The following is a 22,170-nucleotide window of genomic DNA, read 5'->3' on the forward strand; positions in this document are numbered from 1 at the left end:
CTGTTGAAAATTTTCACCACGAGTCTGACACATTATTGTATGGCAAGGGTGTTAAGTTATAATATAAGAATTTAATAGATTTTCTTCATGTCATTTAGCATGTACTTATTCATCTCTCGCGTTACGGCCGCCGGCCTGAAGCTTAACCCTTTACTGTCAGAACATTTTCTGATGACAGTACCAGCTAGTCGAAGTAAATATATATATTTTCAAAGTTATTTCTCTATAGATGGTTTATAATAAATATATGGATATTACAAATTTATTGAAGTTAATGTGGTTTGTCGAATATAAATTCTGTAAAAAGTAATAAATACAATACCTCTCGATCGTAAAATAACACTGTACTCGGAAAAAAAGAACGTGCCGTTATATTAGCGACACCGATTTCGAAAACAAATGTTAAATGTCGCCACTGTGGCAGCACCGATTGCAAAGGGTTAAAAGTGCACAGGGGCAAGGGGAGACATCCACTGACGGCGCACAGCCCGATAGTTATGGCGGCTCAGTTTGGGCACGCCTTTGTTATTGGCCGTCTAATTTCTTCGTCCCGTGGCTCGGCCAGTAACAGAGACGTACCAGAACTGAGCCGCCATAACTATCATGCCGCGAGTGCACGTCACCTATTGCTCCTGTGCACTTTTAACCCTTTGCACTCCAGAGGGGCCTCTCAGTTGCCGATTTATTTGACACAGCCAAATTATATAGTGTGATATTTAATATTAAACTTTATACAACACGTCAATATATAAAGTATTGAAAGAAAATAGTTTTCTTCCTCAATTTATGTGCGATTTCTCGACAAGTCAATTTCAGAAAATGTCGTCTGCACCTCATTAGAAAATATTGAAATGTTTCCAATGAAAAACTTCTGGAATGCAAAGGATTAAGCATCAGGCCGGCACACAATGCGGCCGCCTGGACAAAACCCTCAAATTCGACTATTCGCATAACGAAGATTGAAAATTACCAATGTGTTAGTAAGTAGTCCCTGCTATATAAAATGATTTTCATTTCAAAAATAGAAATTTTGTGCGAATAAATTCCGTTCCTCTATTTGTATACTATTAGAATCGAAATGTAAAATATCCATTGTCATTCAAAAAACTTCATAATATCCCCATAAAATAAAAACAAAATATAACCACCGTATGTTCAGCTCTATAGCTTACAAATTTTGTCTGAAGCATTTTGTTGTATCACTCATACTTTTGAAGTTATTGAGTTTTTTTCCAGAAAACGACCGTGCAACAACTGTAACGTGAGAGGAGAATAGTAGTATGTACAATACATGCATATAGTGCTTTATACGATAAAAAGAAAAACTTTGAAGATAGATAGCAACATTTTAACTTGCAGTTGCCGTATTTTGTTTCTTTTTTCACAAAGAAACTTATAAAGTTGTCCAAAATCTAACAAAAATTTATTGTCTATATTGACAATTCCATATTTAAGAAACTTACATATACCACCAATTTTTTAGGTACTCAATTACATTCAATTTTTACGGAGTCTTCCACTAATTGGGGTTTTATTAAAATTTTATTATGTTTTTTACCTTAGAGCTACTATAAAAATATAAATAAAAGTTTGGAACGGCAATGATAGTTTAAAAGCGAATAGTGCTACAATATGTATATTTCCAAATATATACAATCCCTCTTAAAATGTTCGTAGAATAAAAAAAACCAGAAGAAGTCGATCAAAATGATCTTCCTACGAATTAACAATTTGTTCCTCTATCATCGGACGAAGACGAAAAAGTTGAATATAAAGAGCGTTCGGCTATCAAAAATGGTAATCAGGGGCTAACCAGTGATTTAGATTAGTCGATTCGCCGCTAGGAATAAAAAGTTTTCCACGATGAGGTCTCGGCATTATCAAAGTTTCGTCTGGAACGGGAGAAAGTGAGAGGGAACGAAAAGGTGTACGATAACGAAGCTTTTAACAACATGAGCCCCGCTGAAAGGTCATCAGGGCCATCCCAGTTTAAGCCAATTTTGACCATTAGCCCCGATCCAATTTTAGTTTTGCCATCATGGCGGCCTACTGGCCTGACCAATCGCGGCTGTTCATCGCTCGCCGGCCACCGCTTTTACTCAGAGTTCGTAAATTACTTTTACTAGCCGACTGAAAAGAGACTTTAACTCTTGTTCGATAGAAAACATTTCCTTTGCACGGTTCTCCTTCCTTTTTCTTTTTTCCCAACCCGGTATACCGGTGTGTTTCCAGCGCTACAGAGTTTCGAGGAATTAATTCGCAGCATTGTAACGCGTTTCTGGCGTGTGCAGGGTTGAATTACGTTCCGCGCAGGAACGAATTATTTCGGTTACAATGCTCAAAGTATTCTCTCGTCGCTCTGTCCCCCGTTCTCGTCGTGTCAAAGAATTTTTTCCGCAAGCTGATCAGAGCCGATTATCAAGTGCACGTTTCAAACGGACAGTATGTTCGTTCGGCTCGTACGCCCCTTTTTTTCATCAGCGCCATGTTAATTACATGCGAGGGGGGATATATTATAAACTGGAATATAATCACGCGTGGACAATAAAACTCATTCAATTTTGTCTTCTGTCTAACATTAACTACTTTATGGTGTCAGCGAATAGCCTAAGGACAGCATGGGCGTCGGTTCAATTATCTGCGACCATATTCGCACATTCATTCCTTGTTCGATTAAAACTCGTTTCTTTTTCGCGATGTCCTACAATGTATCGAAAAGGGCTAAATGAGTGGGTATTTATGTTAAATAGAGAATTCATATTACGCGAGGTTCTAAATACGTATGTGCATTGACAAAGTGAAAATCTCTGGGAAATGGAACCTATAATATTCTAATTGAAATCGGAATAAATATGAGAACATTGTATAGAAAGATTGTACTGGTACATGTTTACCAAATTAGAAGCTGCATTACTTTATAAGTGTTTTCTTATGATGGCAGAACTCTTTGGAAGTTGTAATTTTAGAGTGATAATACAAATAATATAAAATATCTGTAAAACATGTTTGCCATAGTCTTAGACTTATTTTGCAGATATAAGACATATTTCACTTAAATCTTATTACACGAAAATTGATTGTGAGTGCGTGTTATAATTAAAAATTTTGTAATTATAATGTTACTGTCATAATGGAAATGTATTCAGATTCTTACTGTACTGTTAACTTTTCAATACTTTAAGATTTTTATAAAACAATATAGAAAAATCTACGTTTGGATAATGAGTTCTAGTTTACCGATTGCAGAAGCTCAATTACGTCCGCATAAAACGGCAATAGTCTTAGAAATTCACAAATCGAATTAATTAAAAAATTGATTTATACAACCAATTGTTCGAAATTATTTGCCTTTTCTCCTCCAGATTTCTGTTAATCAGTGAAACACAAATGGCGTAAGCTTTGCCGCCGTGTCTTACTCAGTAAACAATTATTGATTTCACGAGTAATAATTATTTGTAATTATATATAGTCATTTTGTGTTGCTAATAAGCACCGGAGTGCTGGCTCCTACCTTTCACAGATTTTCAAGATCAGTCCAAGTTACCTGTTCTTACGTTTCTCTCTTCCACGGGCCACGATTGATCTGTATCGCGGGAATGGACACACTTACCGAAACATTTACTCTGGTTGGTGGCCCGGTCGATGAAAACCTTGGAGGATATGACGTTGCCAAAAGGTATGAACGCGTGCATGAGGTCGGTGTCTCCAAAGTCTTGAGGCAGGTGATAGATGAACAGGTTGCAGCCCTCGGGTCCTGAGAGAGAGCATCCTACCATATAAATCAGAGCACATCTAAACATCTAAACTTGAAGTATAATACTCAAGTTAGAATGTTAGTTCTGGATGAGTTTCGTCCTTTGCAATAATGATTCCGACGCGTCAGGAGAGCACACTGTTTTTCGCTCTCCCACCTCGATACTTTTTGTCTGAATGCGGTTTTTTGATGAATGAAGGTGTAAGACTCGTGGCTCGTCTTTCGATGACAATCTGATTTCTCTCTCGTCGCACAGAAATCATAAGGGATGTCAGCAGAGACAGCGGTACATATTTTGATAATGATTCGCAATGACAGGTGATTCGAGAAATTATATGTAACAAAATGATAAGCGGGGAACGAGGCTGAGGGATAAAGGGCGAAAGAACGGACGAGGGAACGATGGCGGGCGAAGGAATGATGACAAAGAGAAAATGTTGACGCAGGAACAACGAAAGAACTGGCTGAGTGGGTGAAAGGGGGATGAAAATGACGACGAAGAGAGTAATGATTAGAGTGTCACGACGATATTCGTCACGACAATGAGACTTTCCGCGGCTCAAATAACGTTGAGTATTTATACTTTCAAATATACAAACACACAACACTGGGATTCACAACACAATGGCGAGCGAGGTGAAGGGTTTTCAAATGAATGCAAATGGATATGAAGGATACAGTGATAATAGTGATGATACTGATTACGATAGTGCGACACTTTACATGAGCTCGTCGTCAGACATTATTAATCCGTCGTCACGTTTCTGCGTCGTTTTATTTTGTTGATGTTCTTTCACGTATAATCCATGAAAATGTATGAGGCTGCGTGGAAATTCGGTGGTAATATGCCAATGACCGTTTGAGAGAAGATCGACTGCCTTCACAGTCTCATGAATATTCTTAAGAATACACGGTGCATGAATTCAGGGGATTATATTTGTATTCTTGGTGAATTTTCGGTACGTTAAATATTCCAAATATATATGTTTATTTATTTGAGGTATCTATTCTTCAAATACTAAGTAACTCTAAGTTAAAGAAAAATGTAGCTGGATAAAAAAGTAAAAAAGTGTCATTAACAAAATTAAAATAAGCTGCTATATTAAACAATATTTTATCGAGAAAAAATACTTTGTATCAAATTTTCTTCCTTTATATTAAATGGTAGTGCAATTGTAAGGAAAATTGGATGATCGGACTTCGTACCACTTTCGTGGTAAACAATTTTTTAATATTCTCATGGTTGAACGCGATTGTTCGATTTTATGGTTGAACATCGTACATGTGAGAAATTAAAATACTGTAAAATTTTGTTTCTCGCGTAAAAAAGGAAATTACCGTTTGAATCGTTCTACTGTTTCAAGTAAGCATATTAAATATTTGTTGTGTTTCTGTATTCTGAATCCGACAATTCGATTTTCCATTTAACTACCCTCCCCTCAAAGTAGAAGATTAAAATTTCGCATAAACTACTTTTTCTCGATAAGATATCAACAAGTCCATCGTCGACTTAATTTAATTCAAGAACACTTTCAACCCCTCATTTAGGTACACCTTTCCAAAGTCGCTGAATCGCTGGTTTTGTCACACTATTCTCAAACGCTTCGACACGTTTCCTTCTTAGCCGGTTCATCGATGACATTTATTTTCATGTTCGTTTCGACTTTCGTAATAATTATCCGCCTCGTTAACGGGCGACCCGGCCGGGCGTATTCATTAAATATCGTTAAAGTTTTTCCAGGGAAACGCGATTCCTTTTCCCGGTTTAATTTTGCAGCTTTCGTCGGACAATGAAAAATTCCTTCCTTACTTTATGTCAGCCGCAAGAGGCACGAAGACACCGGCCGATTAATACGTCCGCGGAGAAAAGTCCGACGGCGGAGAAGCAAAGCGAAGGGGTCGGAATAACGAGAGTCCAAATAAGGATTTAGCTAATTTCACTGAACTTTATAACTCCGACGTCAATTAGCGGCGATTATGACCATGGAAAACTTCTGCTCTCTTGGCCAGCATTTCCTGACTAACGGACGCATTTAAGTAATGAGATGGCTGCCACTCAACTTTTAGGATGCTACTCATCGCGACTCGTTTGTTCCTCGGCGAGATTCACCCCTCTGTCACTTTATCGCCTTTACGTACAACCGTCGCCTTGTCGAATTACTCTAGAGTGTAATTGTCCGTTCCCAGTCCCGTGAACAATTACTATCTTCGTTCACTTCAAAGTTCACAGACGATTGTAGATCCCCTTGCCACTTAAAACGCGATTACGAATAAGTGGCCTTCAGCGGGCAAGTTTCTGCATTGATATCGGTGGGAGACTCGAACATACTCAACACACGAGTGATGACAATACTAAAGAAACAAAGTTTTAAGTCATTATTAAATGTTCTAATATATGGCTCATATCAAATTATATTTTAACCCAGATTAATGTTTAATAGGACGCGGATTGAGAATTTATTTGTATAACGGAAACCATGTTTGCAATTATATTTGCATCAATAATAACATTCTAAAAGAGAAAAATTCTCAAAAGTTATTCATTTCCTCCTTGTGGATCTTTACAATTGTTTTATTTTGAATTCTAGAGATGAAAGAAAAGTTAATAAAATTATTTTCATATATTTTCTGACGAATTAATATTTTTGAGGTGACACAAGTATTTATAATGGATCTCTGATTATAATTTATATTTCAAGAGCAGATAAAGTAATCCCTTTATCAAATATTCAGTCTCCATTAAAACAGATGACGTTAAAGGCTTCCCTGTGAAGTACTTTCGTCGATATCTGATAAATAATGTTTTCCCCGTTATAGCAGACAAGAAAATTTGAACAGTGCCGTATAGAAAGAATAACAAATGTTTTCTTTTTCGTTGGCGCGGACCGCGTCTCGGTAATAACTCGATCGTAGTTGTCACGTGAAACCCAAATTAGAGCCAGTGTCGACAGGTTTCTGGTTTCGACGTAGGGGAGAATGGCGGAGGAATTGCGGTGGACGCTGGAATCACGAAGAACGAGCCATAAATTCAAAACGTCGTCGTACCGCGCGATCGTTGATCCTGAAATTGGTTTTCGACTCTCTAATTGGCTCACGCGCGGGACGTGCACGCGAATTTAATGAAAGCAACACCTCCTCCGAACCTATGGTGGCAGTATCAACGACTAGACGACCCGTTAAGCTTAGGAGGGAACCTTTTCAACCAGTACACGCCGATTTTGATGAAAGTTATGCGAGACATAGTTCTCAAGAAAATATTTGACACATACTTTTTCTTATCGGACAACATATAGTTTGAAGGGGTGAACATGCTTCTCAAAGTTGAACGTTGAAAGAGTATTTTTTACAATATCTCTGAAACTAGGGGGTGTAGAAAGGAAATTTTGTTTAAATTGTTTGCTTCGGAATGAAAAATTCAGATTTATTTTCTACGCCCCCTAGATTCATAAATATTCTAAAAAATATATTTTCAACCCTCAACTTTGAGAGGAGTTTTCACTCTTTCAAGGTGGATGTTGGCCGATAGAATGAAATACGTATCAAATATTTTCTTGAGAACTATGTTTCGCACAGGTTTCATCAAAATTGGCGTGTGCTGGCTGAAAAGGTTCCCTTGTTAGTATCCACTAACGTTAGTATTAATCACTACAATTTCCTTTGCTTCTTGCTTCTTTCTTTTCAATTGTTCGGAGTTTCTCGAAGCAATATTTTTATCCGAGTAATTCGAGCTTTCAAATGTATTCAGAGTGGCCAGTAGTCTCCTATTATAGTAATACAACTGAAATGTATTTTAGATCTTCCATAGAAAGTGAATATTATTGGTAAATATATTTATCAATTTTGAAATCTCGAAAGTGTTCGATACGAAGATAATTGAAATAAATTGTCCTAGCTTTTGGTAAAGAAAAATGTTGGTAATAATGGTACTAACAAATTCCAATGAGACATAATTCAATGTTGACTAACAACGAAGAATTTTAACCTTTAAATATGGATGTATAATCTCACAGACCTCTACATTAAATATAATTTTGAAACCAGTGAAATTTTCAATATATATTTAATACTACTGCTTTGTAGAAATATTTAAATAAATTAAAACAAATAAATACAATAAATTTTTTTTTTAGTTGTTACAAACGAGGACACTTAACATTAATCAATTACTTTCAGACTTCTATACTTAAAGATTAAATAAAAATTCATCGAAATGGATGCAGCACGTGTTCGATTATTTACAAATTGTCAACGGATAAAGCTGTATGAAGTGAAGCTGAGTGGTTCTATCTATAACAAATGACGAAATATAGAATTGTATTTTAAACTTGATATTGATGTGTCATAAAACATAAAAACAAATGTTGACCTCTTATAATATTTACCTTTTTATGCGGGAGAACATTTTTTAAAATTTTATCGTAACAGGAATAGCGATATCTTTCAATTAGAGGAAAAAGTATACACGTGTATAGTGTATCCCAATTGGTGATACAATCGGGAATATAGTGATTCTACGTGAAAAATAAATTGGAAACGTAGAATAACATTTTGTTTATAGATTGGGTTGCCTAAAGCAAATCAATTTTCAAACCTTCCATTTGCAGAACTCTCGTTTTAAATTGTACCTCTAATTACACTCTAAATATGCTACAGCTATCCATTGATGAGATGTTATCTTTTTACGACTGAGAATATTATTAAATATTCAGAGTATTAATTATATAGAGTCTCATTACATACTAAAAACTATTCAATTCATATTACTGTCGTTAGTTTTTAAACACAAAACTATGTTTTACTGTATTAAAAAATCTGATTTTCAATTCCATAAGCAAACGTTTGATACCTCACTTACTTATATTAAGATACTGTATCAATATACTAGTAATGATTGCATTATATAAAAAAGAAACTCGATTATTTCTTATTAAATAATAATCTTAAAAGAAGATTACGCAATTGAAAATTCAATTAAGAAATCCTCAGCTGTTAATCATCGATTTTTGGAAGACTGTTGACACCAGTCAGTAAAATAACTGGTTACAAAATAAAAGTAAATAAATTACATAGTATATTTTTCTTAGTAAAAACAGGAACGACAGGAAAATAGAAAATTGAAGAACTAATTAATCAGGCAGTATAGAAATTGATATAAAATTAAATAAACGAAAGAAGATGCAGAATTTTAAATCAAACTTGAAAACGGTACGCGGTACGTTTAGTGTTAAATAACCGTCAGTAGATAAAGCGTTGACAAGACCACTCTATACACTTGTTACGATTCGTAGTTGATCGTCCTATAATAGCAACGATCAATGCTGTTTAACACCGCAACACCGAACATAGCCAAATAAATCCACACCGAGTGCAAATGGTGAGACAGCAATGTAATCCATCTAAAGTACGAGAAGGTAGAAATTTTCGGTGAAACGTTTAAAATGTTGATGGCGCAACAGTCGATCAAGAGGAGAGAGATACACGAACAGCGAGAACACCTTGTAAAAACGTATAACATTGAAATAGGTCAGAGAAGCGAGAATGATCGACGAAGCGACAGTAAATATGAAATCGATAATGATGTCATGCAATGATGACAGAGTAGACCATTTTATTTTTCCTGACACCGTCGCTGTGTCGCCTGTTTCCACGCTACATAGTCGCCTGAGTTTTAACATTGAACACCGTTCCACTTTATTTTCTTAATATTCAAGCCCTAAACAATTAGTCTGCTCAAAAGCGGATTTCTCTAAAGATGAGTAACACGTGAAAGTCAGGTTCTGTGTGCATGACTGTAGTTCTCGGTGAAACACATTCGCTACGACGACTAAATTTAAAACGAATCTCAATTCAAAAATTAATTTCAGTCACTATAAATCACATGGAGATAGAAATATATAAAAACTTTTATCACTGACTTTAATCAACGCTGATTATGATTCGTTTTCTAAATAACTATGATCTTTCTTTAAATAACAGCAACAATCTCGAAAGTTACATTGAAACGCGTGAAACGTTCACCGGATGAATCTCAAAATATTTATTTTGATTTAAAACGAAAACATCTTCAGAACTCGAAAACAACGAAGGTATTAAATGTTTGTTTTCATAAAAATCCAATGCATCGCGATTTTCGTCACAGCGAAAGTGTATCGAGGACAACATATACGCACACCGCCGTGCAAAAATATCTGATCACTTGTTTCCCGAGTAAACAAAGAATCTTTGCGTTGTCAATGGAAACGATACAAATGAGTTAATTGAATTTTTATCCAAGTAACTGTCAAAGAATACAACAGTAAGAAACAAAGAATACACCGAATACAAATACAGCGATAAATAGTCACAAACCAGTATATCGTCTTTCATTCTTCTCTAGAACACAATGAAACCGATCAAACATTTTCGGGCGGCAGTGTGCATCCCGTCGAAACATCTGCGCGTCACAGAATGCGTTGACGAGATATTGTATGTTCGATGGGAGGTAGGCGAAAAATTGGATTGGGAAGGAGCGGAAAAGGAAAACGCCGGAAACCCTGAACGAAACGGGGCAAGGAGGAAAGGGGACGCTGTTGCGGGAAACTTCCCATTATCCTACAACGTAACAACGGATAGCCGGCCGGCGTAGTGGCAAAGTAATTAAAACTTTCGTTTTATTTGCATTATCTCATTGTTAGGCGTCGTATATTCTAATAATGGCGAGTTGTTAATTGCAATTAGACGTTGGCTGAGCTCGCCGTCCCCGCTCTTTTCTGTCCGCGTTCTTATCCGCCATCTTCCGCACCACCTACTCAACCCCACCTCCCAAACGCCCTCCGAGACCACGGCTTTTCATTCACAAAGATAACATTGGAGATCAGTTTGTTCTCCGGCCCCCTCTTCCGCGCGTCGATATTGGTTCCGATTAATCTTACACTTTCAATCCGAGTCAATCAGTTTAATTAATCGTACCTCCTGGCTTTTTCACTGCGGAGAAATTTTACCGGATACCGGACGGTTACGTCGGGTGTAATGGAACATCCGACACCGGAGTCCCGAATGCGAAGCGTTACACGGGCATATGTATGTATACAGGGTGTGCCGTTTAAGTATGTACGGTGGAATATTTCCAAGTATTAAAGTTGGAACAAAAATGTTCTTACAAAAGTTATTTGGTATGAAGAGGTACGTTATGTGGTGTTAATGTTATTTTCATAGTTAGATAAATAGGGGAGATATTAAGGCTAAGTTAACTTTTTTAAATGGAATTGTATATTTATTTTTCTATAATGTAATAGTGGGATATTATTATAAAATATCATAGTATGGTATTATTGTAAAAAAATATATGATTTTATTTAAAAGAATTAACTTGACTTTGATATCTCCCTCAATAATTTAGCTATGAAAATAACATTAATGTGCTCCATCATATTAAACAACCTTTGTAAGAACATTTTTTGTCTAACTGCAATACTTTACGAGATATTTCACTGCACACGCTAAAACGACACACCCTGTGTATACGCTCGTTCTTTTGGTTTCTTTCCTTTTTCATTATCATAGTTGTAATTTAACCGGCGCATCGCGTTGCGAAAGAAAGGCTCCATTCTGCGCCGGTCTCGCGGCAGGGAAACCCGATATTATTCGCGGTATTGAAAAGAGAATATAGTGGCCGAATGAAAATTCATCAACGGTTGTTGGTCATCCTCACTTTTTTCGTCGGTGTGATTCGACTAAAAAAAAAAGTTCGTAACGGTGCCCGGCCAAATTAAAAATGATCCGTCAACCGTGCCGTAACGGCGAAAAGAATTTCTGCTTGTAACGCGTAACGAGTGTCCATGGACTTCCTTTTATCTCCTTTGGAATTCTGATTTTCATTTTGATTGTCACTGAGACAATCCTATTGCCTTTTTTCTTCAGTGTATTTGCTTTTCTGTTTGAATTGCATAATGAATGTTCCACGCAGCACAGTGAAATAAAGTTTGTCCGATCGTATGCACAAGCTGCGACGCAACGACGAGGGATCAGTTGTGTCTGGACGTTTAGGATTTGGATCTACGATTTCGGGACTGCAATCGTTCGTGTTTACAGTCAACAGTTAGACGCTAATGAGTGTGTTGTACTTACCTTCTCTCTGCGTGGGCGCCACTGCGGTCATCGGCTGTGGAATAGCCTGAGGAAACTGGCTGTAGACGGCAGGATAAGCTGCGACAATAACAAATAACAAATACATCATGATGTGTACACATCTAAACATGAAGTACATGCTGTCTTCTTCTTTCGCTCCCTATGTTTCTTCCGCGAATATATGTAAATAGTGAGTGTGTCGCATAAAATTATACACCCTGATACTTTCAATCCGTTGGTTTACTAATTTGCGTTTATTACATAGATAAGGTTAAAATGATTAACGCGCAATGATTTAAAGTGGCTTTCTTCCATATTTAACGATGGTAAACTAAAAGATCTATATGTAATATAAATATATTTCAATATTAGTTATGGTTAATTTCAGGTTGCAAAAAGAAATTTAATTCGTAGTTTATTATTTTGCAAGATAACCCCATTTTTGGTAAGTTTTAAATGACGAGGGATCGATTTAATCAAGTTTTTGGGAACATTTTTGGAGATACTGCGCTTGCTACCTTTTTCTATTTGTCATATTATTTTTTACTACTTCAATATTTTTTCATATATTTGAATAATTCTATCTATCTATCTTTTCTGTTGTGAGCACTCAATTTTTAATAGTATTGTCCAAAATACAACCGCACAGCGTTTATAATTTTCATTCTTTAAAAGTTTATTTTTAGTTACTCAGAAATCTTTGAACATAAATATGTTTAATTTACTTATACACAGAACTTTTTGCTTCTAATTATTCTTAATGTACGTGCTTGTGTGTAAAGTATTTTAACATTAACTACATAGCCTCAATTATTTGGTAACAACAAGTAAAATGTTTCAAATATGGAGGTATACAATTTTAAGTGACACTCACTTTAGCTTGATATGGGTAGTATGAACTACTAAAAATAGAAACATAACTGTGTACAAGAAATTTCATTTTAAGATAGATATATATTAGTTTTATTTGTGTAAATATGAGAAAATGAAATTTTATACCTCTTATCGCATTTAAAATATTTTCAATTTATGTTGTATACGAACATAGTAAAACGACAATCATCGATTTTCGTGTAACTTCAATAAAAAGCTTACAAAAATATTTAATGTTTCTATCGAGTACAAATTTCATTCTTTGATTTTACTGAACGCCAAACGAGAGATTTTTGAAACTAAATTCCACAGTTAACAGGTCAATTACCAAGAAACATCCCGTATCAGCTATGGAAAACACTACTTTCCACCATAGCTGCACCAAAATCAGTGATTGCTATTCACGTATGTTCCCTTTTTAGTGTACGCACATGGGTGCCACAGGTTAAAAGTCAGAATAAAAGAATTTCTGTGGTCATATTTAGGGTCAAATGGTTTCGCGATGTTTATACGAAACCGTTCTGCGATCAACAAGCCACGAATGATCGAGGAAAACATGTAATCGCTGTCGGACGATCGAAACGCGGCGATTTGGCACAGAGAAATAGAAGAGGGGAACTCGAAAACAGAATTTCGCGTCTGTTAAAGGTTCTGGGCGCACGATATTTTTCTAAACGCAGTCAGTCCGTCGAATTAACAAGAGGAGCTTTGGCCTGGAGAGCGGGCTCAAAAGCAAACGAAAGCCGAGTCGCCAGAGGAGGAAATTCTTTTTCCGCGAGGCTTTCTGCTGCAGCCGTTGCGCCGTTTCCCTCGACAAGGGTATTCGACACACAACGTTCTCATCGTTCCGCGACTTTTAATACGATACTTTTGTACTTTGCGACCGTGCTGCCATTACTGTAGCTGTTGATATTAAGCGACACACTTTAGAATCACGCGTACAGGCAACATGTATCCGGCGTTACGAGTGGAATACAGAAGATAGATTTCTGTACTGCAACAGAATATTACCTTTTTCGGCCATTTGAGAGCCATCTGAACGCTAGTCGACTGAATTTATAATTCGAGAAGCGTACACTGTTGTACACGAGTATTTGGACACTTGCTTGGATCTGTTTTGGTTATTATAAATGGATCGGGGACTTTTGTACGTAGAAAAATATGCGTAGATTAATTTGTAGAAATTGGAATCAAATGATAGTTTTATTGGAGCTAAAGTGAAATGGAAAGTTAATGAGGTTTGTATTGAGTTCTTTATGATACTAGAACTATCGGGATTCTAATAAATAAATATATACTTAAATAAATGTGATGTTCAAAGATTGAACATAGCTCTACAATCAAAATAATTCTTTTCGTACAACTGTAATTATTGTACCTTTGTTTGTATACCTCCATTAAATCTCATTATAATTATGATGTAATATACATATTATTATTCTTAGAAATTAATATAATACGAAATTGTATATAGTGAACCCTCATACAACATTATCCCTCTGTAATAGATCAAAGAATTCTGATTAAGCGAATTTCATTGCATCAAAGATTTTTATTTCTTCTTCAGGAGACATACGTAAATTTCTTCTCACCTTTATTGTAAGAAACTTTTTTTATTTCTTGTATATATAACAATTTTTTTTGTTTCTCATTGTTAACGTTAAACTATTTTTAATTCTCTGATGTTAAACAGAAAACGATCCGATTCACCTCGGTCTAGCCTATATATAATTTACTTTTATAGATATAACTGTTTTGTGAGATTAAAAATATTTATAATACAATAGCTGTTCAATAAAAATTGGGCTATTTCTTCTTACCCTATCTGATCAATGCTTTAGCTGCGAGACTAATTTATTTATGTTCTATAAATAATCCACGTTGTTCTTGTAACGCAAAACGTATTTCCGCATGAAACGTGACGTACTTACGAGGGTTCACAATATTTTATTTTCAATTAGCCAGGTATAAGTATCCCGATACTTATGGACGTTAAGTGTATCCGACTACAAGCAAAGTACTGTTCAGAGTAATTGAAAGAGGTAGATGAAATAGCGTTATCCGTGATATCACATTTTCCGAGAGAAATTCTTTAGCGAATGTTCCAGGTATTCAATGCTCGAATGCTCACTACCGCATAGACTGAAACGGATAAATAGGTGCTTCACCATATGATATTAGAGGGAAGCAATTATAACGGCATTAATTATGCCTTGGTAAATATTTAAAACGCGCACGATTGATGTTTGCTTGTGACGGATAAGCGCGGAAACGGGCCAGTGGGTGGCAACGAGCTGAAGGAGAACGGATATTCGCTCTCAGATCAAAAGATATAAATTTTTTCTTTGAAATTAATTATTTTCGTGCAAATATGATTTTAATATATTTCGATTGATATTGCCGGAGAGATTTCGGTCCGCCGTACGCCGTATGAAATAAATACGCTGTTATATGTACCATCGCTACCACCCGACCGAATAGACAAATTTTTGCTACTCTAAATTCCTTTTTTCTTGTTTGTTGATCTTTGGGAACTGTATGCACCGGGCAAAAAACGAAGGGGAAGAGTATTTTATATTTTGGCTATGTAAAACACGGGAAACCAATATCTCTCGGTTAGACGTATTTATACTATCGTCCAAAAGTATTTAAATACTTGCTGAATTCGATACAGAGTTTCTGAGAATTAATATTGTAAATATATTTAGAAAAAACTTTGTATTATACTGCGACTTTGTAATTTCTATGTATATAGGTACATAAATTATATTTCTTTCGTTAAGATATATCTCTATTTTCTTCATTTTTGTCGTATTTTAGAATCTTTTTCGGTTTAAATATTTTAATATGGAAAACACAAAAGGAAAATATATAATATATGTACTATAACGATGACTCCATATGTGAATGTTTATTTTCATCCAATAGTAACTATTGCTTTCCTATTTTTGCAACTTTATACCTGAAAACACAGTAATTTAATATTTATATTTTCAATGGAGAAAGGGTGACAACAGTTAAATGAAAATATTCATACGAGACAGAAATTATAAGAACTGTTTTGTTAGGAAGGTATAATTGAATTATTTGTACAGATCGTGTCTCCTGAAAAGGGTACAAGTGTCTAAATACTTACAAATGGTAAAGTATACAGTTATATTCTATGATGAACTTTTAACGATTTCAACGAGATAAATGGTACCCTACAATATATTCGAAAAATACACCAACTCCCTAAAAACTGTGTGATATAAACACCAGGTACAACATATTTTAGAGATATTACATTTGCTAACTTTTTCTGTTTGTCATATTATATTTTTCTATTCGAACATTTTTTCATACATTTGAATAATCCTGTCCATCTATCTTTTCTGTTGTGAACACTAAAATTTTAATAGTATTACCAACATACAACATTTTTAGTATAAATCCATTTTCAATGGTATTTAGTTGCATTGATATAGTCAACGGACATTGCTGAATTAAAAATTGCGAATTAGCTTAAAGTCCTTTTTGCGATTGAACCTTCGTAGAAGGTTGTATACGCTTTTCTATCATAACTGCTACTCTTCGTTACTCTTCAAGACGAAATGTGCAATAACACTGTTTCGCCCATTAAGTTTCTCTGTTACCTATTAACACTAAACCTACTAGGCGAGTCAGAATGACCAATTTCTGATTTCTTCATTTTGCAATTATTAAAAAAATAGATATTTCTCTGAAAAATGATTAAAGACATTGATTTAGCAATGCACAAACTGAATTATAAAGCAACTAAAGTCTCAATAGATGAACTCTTGGAGTTTCTATAGAGGAATTTCGAAAAGTTAATTTAACTATTTGGTAGTTTCAGTGTTAAGAACCTCTATCTTCATTGAGGAAAGTCATACAAGCTGTACAATGATTTTAAATGATTTCAAAATCTATGTATTGCGTCAGAAATTACTATAGGTAGACATTTAACCCTTCGGATCCCTTTTACCCTACTCGCATTTTCATTTGTTTAACACTGTTTTGTTTGTTTAACACTAAAACTACCGGACGGGTCAAATTGACCCATTTCAGAATTTTTATTTTGCAAGTGTTCGAATTATGAAGGCGATTCTGTGAGAGATTTTTAATTTAATTTGTGTATTTGTATAGATACAAGACTAGGCGACCGTTCTAATTTCATCAAACGTATTGTTCTGATTTTTATAAGGAATTGGAAATAGGTCACTCTAATTATTCGGTAGCTTTAGCGTTAACCTGTCTCGATTTAGTCGTGTTCTATTATTGTTAACCCCTGTGATTTCTTTCTGAATTACGCTCAACAGAGACATTTTATTGTACACAATTTATTAGGAAAGCAGAAAAATTCTACAGTTATTCTATGTATACTCAGAAGCATTACAATTAATAATAGAAAAATAATATTCAATTCGGACTTGAAAGAATTAAACGACATTTATATTTGTCAAATTCTATTTTGATTAAAGCATTAAGGATACTTCAAATTTAAAAACGATATAACGAAAATGTTACTAGCTCACGTGCTCCTATATTTTAAGATAGTATTTCAAATGTGCAGACAAACTGCGGACCGTATCAGGATTAATATAATTATTGTACTCCTACTTTTTCGCTGTCAGGCGTTAATATAAATGCCAGAACATTCACACATTGGTGGGTTGGTGTACTTTCGAAACATACTGCAGTTGTATTCCACGTTGAACGAGCTCGTGATAATTTGAGCACGAGAGACAGACAGGTGCGGCGTGCGCGCAAAGAGAAAAATCGCGTGGGCGTCGTCCAAATCGAAAGAGAAAATAATTATTATCACGGAAAGTTGTCACGGTGTCCAATGTTTTCGCAGCCCATAATGAGACGCGCGGGGTATAAGCGGAACTTGCGAAACGAGAATTCGAATGTTCCGTTAATAATTCAATTCGCGAAACAGAGAGTTTATCAGAGTCCCCGGCGCGTTAATTGCTAACGGCGGATGGGAACGAATTGAAGTTTAGTTACGTCGGAACGCTGATTATCTCTGAAACGGGATCGCCCATTTCGATGCTGATTATTGGATCATAATTTCTGCCGGATGCGTAGAGCACCGCTATGATGTAACCGTCGTTCAAGCCTTCAAATTCTGCGTCGGCTTGTTGTATTTGCGTGTCGGTTAAACATGCAAGGCACACAATACGTTTAAAAGTTACAATATTGAACGTACACGATGTATAATATATATTCAAAGGAACATTGAAGTACATTGTAACAGCACATCAGAAGCACAGCACGTTGACGCGGCACGTCAATAATATTATATAATACATATGGTTATATATTGATATATAAATATACATTATATGTACACATGTATACAGGGTGAGTCTCATAACACGACGAATTAAAATAACTTGTAAGTTATTCGTTGTACGAGAAAGTGTCTCAAACGAATGTTGCTTGACATCTAGGGGAGCATACCGTGCTCTAATCTATTTCTTATTACCTTACTGTTTCAGCGAGATATTAGGGTCGCTTTCAGTTTTTTAAACGGAATGTCTAATACTTTTTCTCAAATTCGGATGAAACATCAAATTTTGAGTAAAAAAGGTGTTACACGAAGTGGAACTTAATGAGTAATTACCGAGATATCTTCAAATGAATGTTCTTCTATTAGGAAATACGATTAGTCAACGTGATTCTCGTCGCGACTTTGTTTACGATGGTAGGTCACGTTTGTAAGCGTGTTCCCTGTTAAATGTTACAACATGAAATGTCTATTTAGTGTCTCGGTAAACATCAAAGACGCTGAAGAATGTTCTTCGCTCACTGATAGTTCGATTACGCAAATTTTTTATTGACTATAATCGACAATACTTCAAACACCACTTGAAATAAAACTTGTTTTAAAAATATCGCAGTAATTATTCATTTTAAGTTCCATATTGTATAACACTTCTTTACTCAAAATTTGACGTTTCATCCGAATTTGAAAAAAAGTATTAGACATTCCATTTGAAAAACTGAAGGCGACCCTAATATCTCGCTAAAAAAGTAACAATAAGAAACAGATTAGAGCACTGTTCCCTAGATATCAAGCAAGTTTTATTTGAAACATTTTTTCGTACAACGAATAACTTACAAGCCTATTCTTTAAGTCGTCGTGTTAGAAGATTCACCCTGTGCATTTAATTATATACAATATACATATAATTGTACGTTTATATATGTATGCATGTACATATGTATGTATACACTCGTAGCAACTGCGTACGCACACCGATATCCATGGCGGTAATATAACGACGAGACACCCATGTCTTTATACGTGTGTATATACGTGACCATACACATATACCGTATACACATGCGACCATAGCTGCATGCAACAGCCAGAAACGCGACCAGCGGAATCGAATCTTTCAAAGTTAAGTGCTCGAGTGCTCGGATAAAAGCATATTACGATCGAACGTTCGGATTCATTAATTTTTCTGTCCGATCAGTCGATTTCCTCTAAAATTATCACCGGAAGAGTGTCCGAATTTATTCCGGTTCGTCCGTTTAAAAAACGTTATTAAAAATTGAACCGTAGTATGTTCGTCAGCGAGAATCGCGTAACCGTGAGCTTTACGACGCGTTCCCGATTGCATCGTTAGAAACAGCACCGTTTTCGCGGTAGATGGAAAGCGCCGGTAATTAGAAATCGAATAAATTCATCGTCCGTGATAATAATTTTCGGGCGAATGATTTCCTTTCCGAAACTCATTACGGAGTCCAATGTTCCTCCGTGGATTGGCTTCGAGCTTTACGCGATCATCGAGAAGCGTGATAGGTCGTACAATGCGCTCGTTATAGTCTCCGTTGGAAACTTGTTGCAGATACGGAGGCTTTGGCGGAGTATTCTCGATAAAACGGAGGGAGTAAAGGTAAAGATGGCGACGGAGAAAAATAAAAAACTTACCGACACCGGTGTAGGTTTGCATTCCGGGATACGCGGCGGCATGCTGGAGTGCCGCCTCCCCGTTGGGCAGCCCTTGTGCTGAAATGGACAGATGGAGGCCATCTACACTTCAATAAGCTCAGCTCTTATCGGGGACGGACCTACGTCTAAGGCCCCTCTCGCAATTGCTGCTGACCAATCGATATCGCACGGTTTTTTACATTCTTGGGTGTCTTTAGGATACGGTCAATTTGGAAATCGCCCAACGTCGAAACTCTTCTGTAACCCATTTAACTTTAAATCGTGTTGTCCTTTGTTTTCGCCTTTATTTTGGATACTTCAAGATTATTTTAATAATGTGGACATGAAATATAAGTTTTTTGATACTAGTGAAGATGCGTAGATTGAAACCTTGTATTAAATTAAGTGAATTCAAACAAAGAAGGTAAATTAACACATTGCTGATAGGTTACGAGTTAACTCGTGTTTGTACTCGCTTTAGCTATTTCAATTCGTTGAACGCAGGCCAATATAGAATATTGCAAGAACAAGATATTGAAAGTTATACAAAACATGTGTCCACAGTTTCATTTCAATCCATTATGTATAAATAAAGTATATTGAAGTTTATTTCGATTGTTTCACTTTCATATGAATAATGTGTTAACTTAGGTCATATAAGGATGTCGATGGAAGTAGTACTTTAAAGTATCTTAAGAACAATGGAAGTTAAAATTGTAATAGGTTCAAAAATTTTCTATCTGATATACATTCCAATTACGTAATGGAATACAGTAAAGGTCAATGAAACAGAGTAGGTCGGAAAAGAATTAGTCCATTCAATTTATTCGTGAATACTTATGTAAAAAATAGTATATCAATGGAATTAATGTTGTTTAGTAATTTAAGAGGACAGAAATCATTTATATGAATAATTTATCACTAGCAAATAATGAAAAAGGAATAGAAATTTTTTGGTCAAGAATGTATTCGCGGATATCTGATGTAAAGTGAATTTCCCTCAAAAATACATATTGATTGAACAATTTATAAATATACATGTTTGTAAATTGTTTGTACTATTAAATTAAGTTTAAAATAATTTACACTCAGGTATAATGACGTATTACTTACTATATAACAATTATATTAATCACAAAGAATAGTATATGATGGTAAAATTTTAATACTTCTGGAAATATTCAATTTCTTTCTGTGTAGTCGTAAGTTACATAGTTATTTCTTGTTTTTAGCTCAATTTGTGTGTTGTACGTAATTAGAAGCAATCGTTCATTATTATTCAAGTAAAAATATTAAATTAGGTGAGCCGCATGAAAGAATGTAAATTAGCATTGCTGAAATCACAGAATTTATAACGAAAATGATCGTCAAAGTAAAAGTATAATATATTATCCAACGATTAGAAGAATAAAATCGTTTATTGAATAAAGTACGATCAATTTAAAAAATCTGTACATGAGATGAACATTGGATCCTAGAAGCAATAAAAAACAATTTTTCCAGACAAAAAGTAGTAATACTTGATATGAGAGCTAGAAATCCAAACGTTATAAGATTATTAAAAAATAACAGTTATTACGGACGAATATTCTGATTATGAAATCATAAAAAGTAAATTATATTTTCTAAGTGATGTCTAAACAAAGTTTTAATTTGTAAAAGAAGTTTATCTTTATTGCCAAATTAAAGTCTAATCTACTAGCATTATTATTTCATAATACCTTTGACTTACTTTTGATAGATAAACATTTTATTTTGTAATTGTTATATATAAAGTAAACACACGTGAAAAAGTATATGTGTAAATTCTTTCATCTTGATTACATAATGAAAGCAATTTTTAAACAAAAATTTTGCAAGTAGTTAAGTGTACCGTTTTAAGTGACACTCGGTACATACTGAATCATATTCGAAACATTATTTTCACATTAATATTGAGTGATTGAATGATTAATATCTCTAAACTAGTGGATCGTTTCTCTACACAATCAAATAACGAACAATCTAGATTACATTAATATCCTACTTTGATACTCAAAGTTCTCTCGAAGTTACTGAGTAGACAAATACATTTTTTAAACTACATTACGAAGTAATGAACTGTTCATTATCAGAAAGTAAAAAATCTCCGCTTGTTCACTACATTTCGATCGGTCATATAATACCCCACATATTTCTACAGAATTAGAAACCTTATTCACATTCCGAAACCATTTTCCGTTACGAAGATCGTAATTGTATGTACAAAAAGAAAGCATGCATCGTTCTGTATAACTTTCTACACTTTCATCATAACAATAAAAACTAAAGCGCACGACAAAGAGCAGTATAACAAAAAACAATCGGTACATACTTATTAATCTACAAAAACCACGAGAAAACGGCGAAATCGTTAATCCATCGAGATAAAAAAAAAGCATCTACATTTATCTGCAACGTTTATCGGTCTCGCAACAGTATCAAGAACACTCGACGAGCGTTCAACGTATAA

General features: G+C 35.1%; 1 protein-coding gene across 15 annotated transcripts in view; it reads right to left on the reverse strand.

Moving 5' to 3' along the window:
- Positions 1 to 22,170, reverse strand: part of bru3 (CUGBP Elav-like family member bruno 3) — a 975,444-nt gene that overhangs the window by 18,373 nt on the left and 934,901 nt on the right. For 12 of the 15 annotated variants that reach the window (XM_031982254.2, XM_031982259.2, XM_031982256.2 and 9 more), the window contains 3 exons: positions 19,680 to 19,781; positions 11,861 to 11,938; positions 3,611 to 3,769 (listed from right to left, as the gene is read on the reverse strand). In XM_031982254.2, the coding sequence (XP_031838114.1) occupies positions 3,611 to 3,769; positions 11,861 to 11,938; positions 19,680 to 19,781 (339 nt within the window). The remainder of the gene's footprint in view (positions 1 to 3,610; positions 3,770 to 11,860; positions 11,939 to 19,679; positions 19,782 to 22,170) is intronic. The other 3 variants (XM_076366030.1, XM_031982253.2, XM_031982258.2) reach the window with 3 other exon arrangements.

Source organism: Nomia melanderi, chromosome 3, assembly GCF_051020985.1.
Source record: "Nomia melanderi isolate GNS246 chromosome 3, iyNomMela1, whole genome shotgun sequence".
NCBI lineage: Eukaryota > Metazoa > Arthropoda > Insecta > Hymenoptera > Halictidae > Nomia > Nomia melanderi.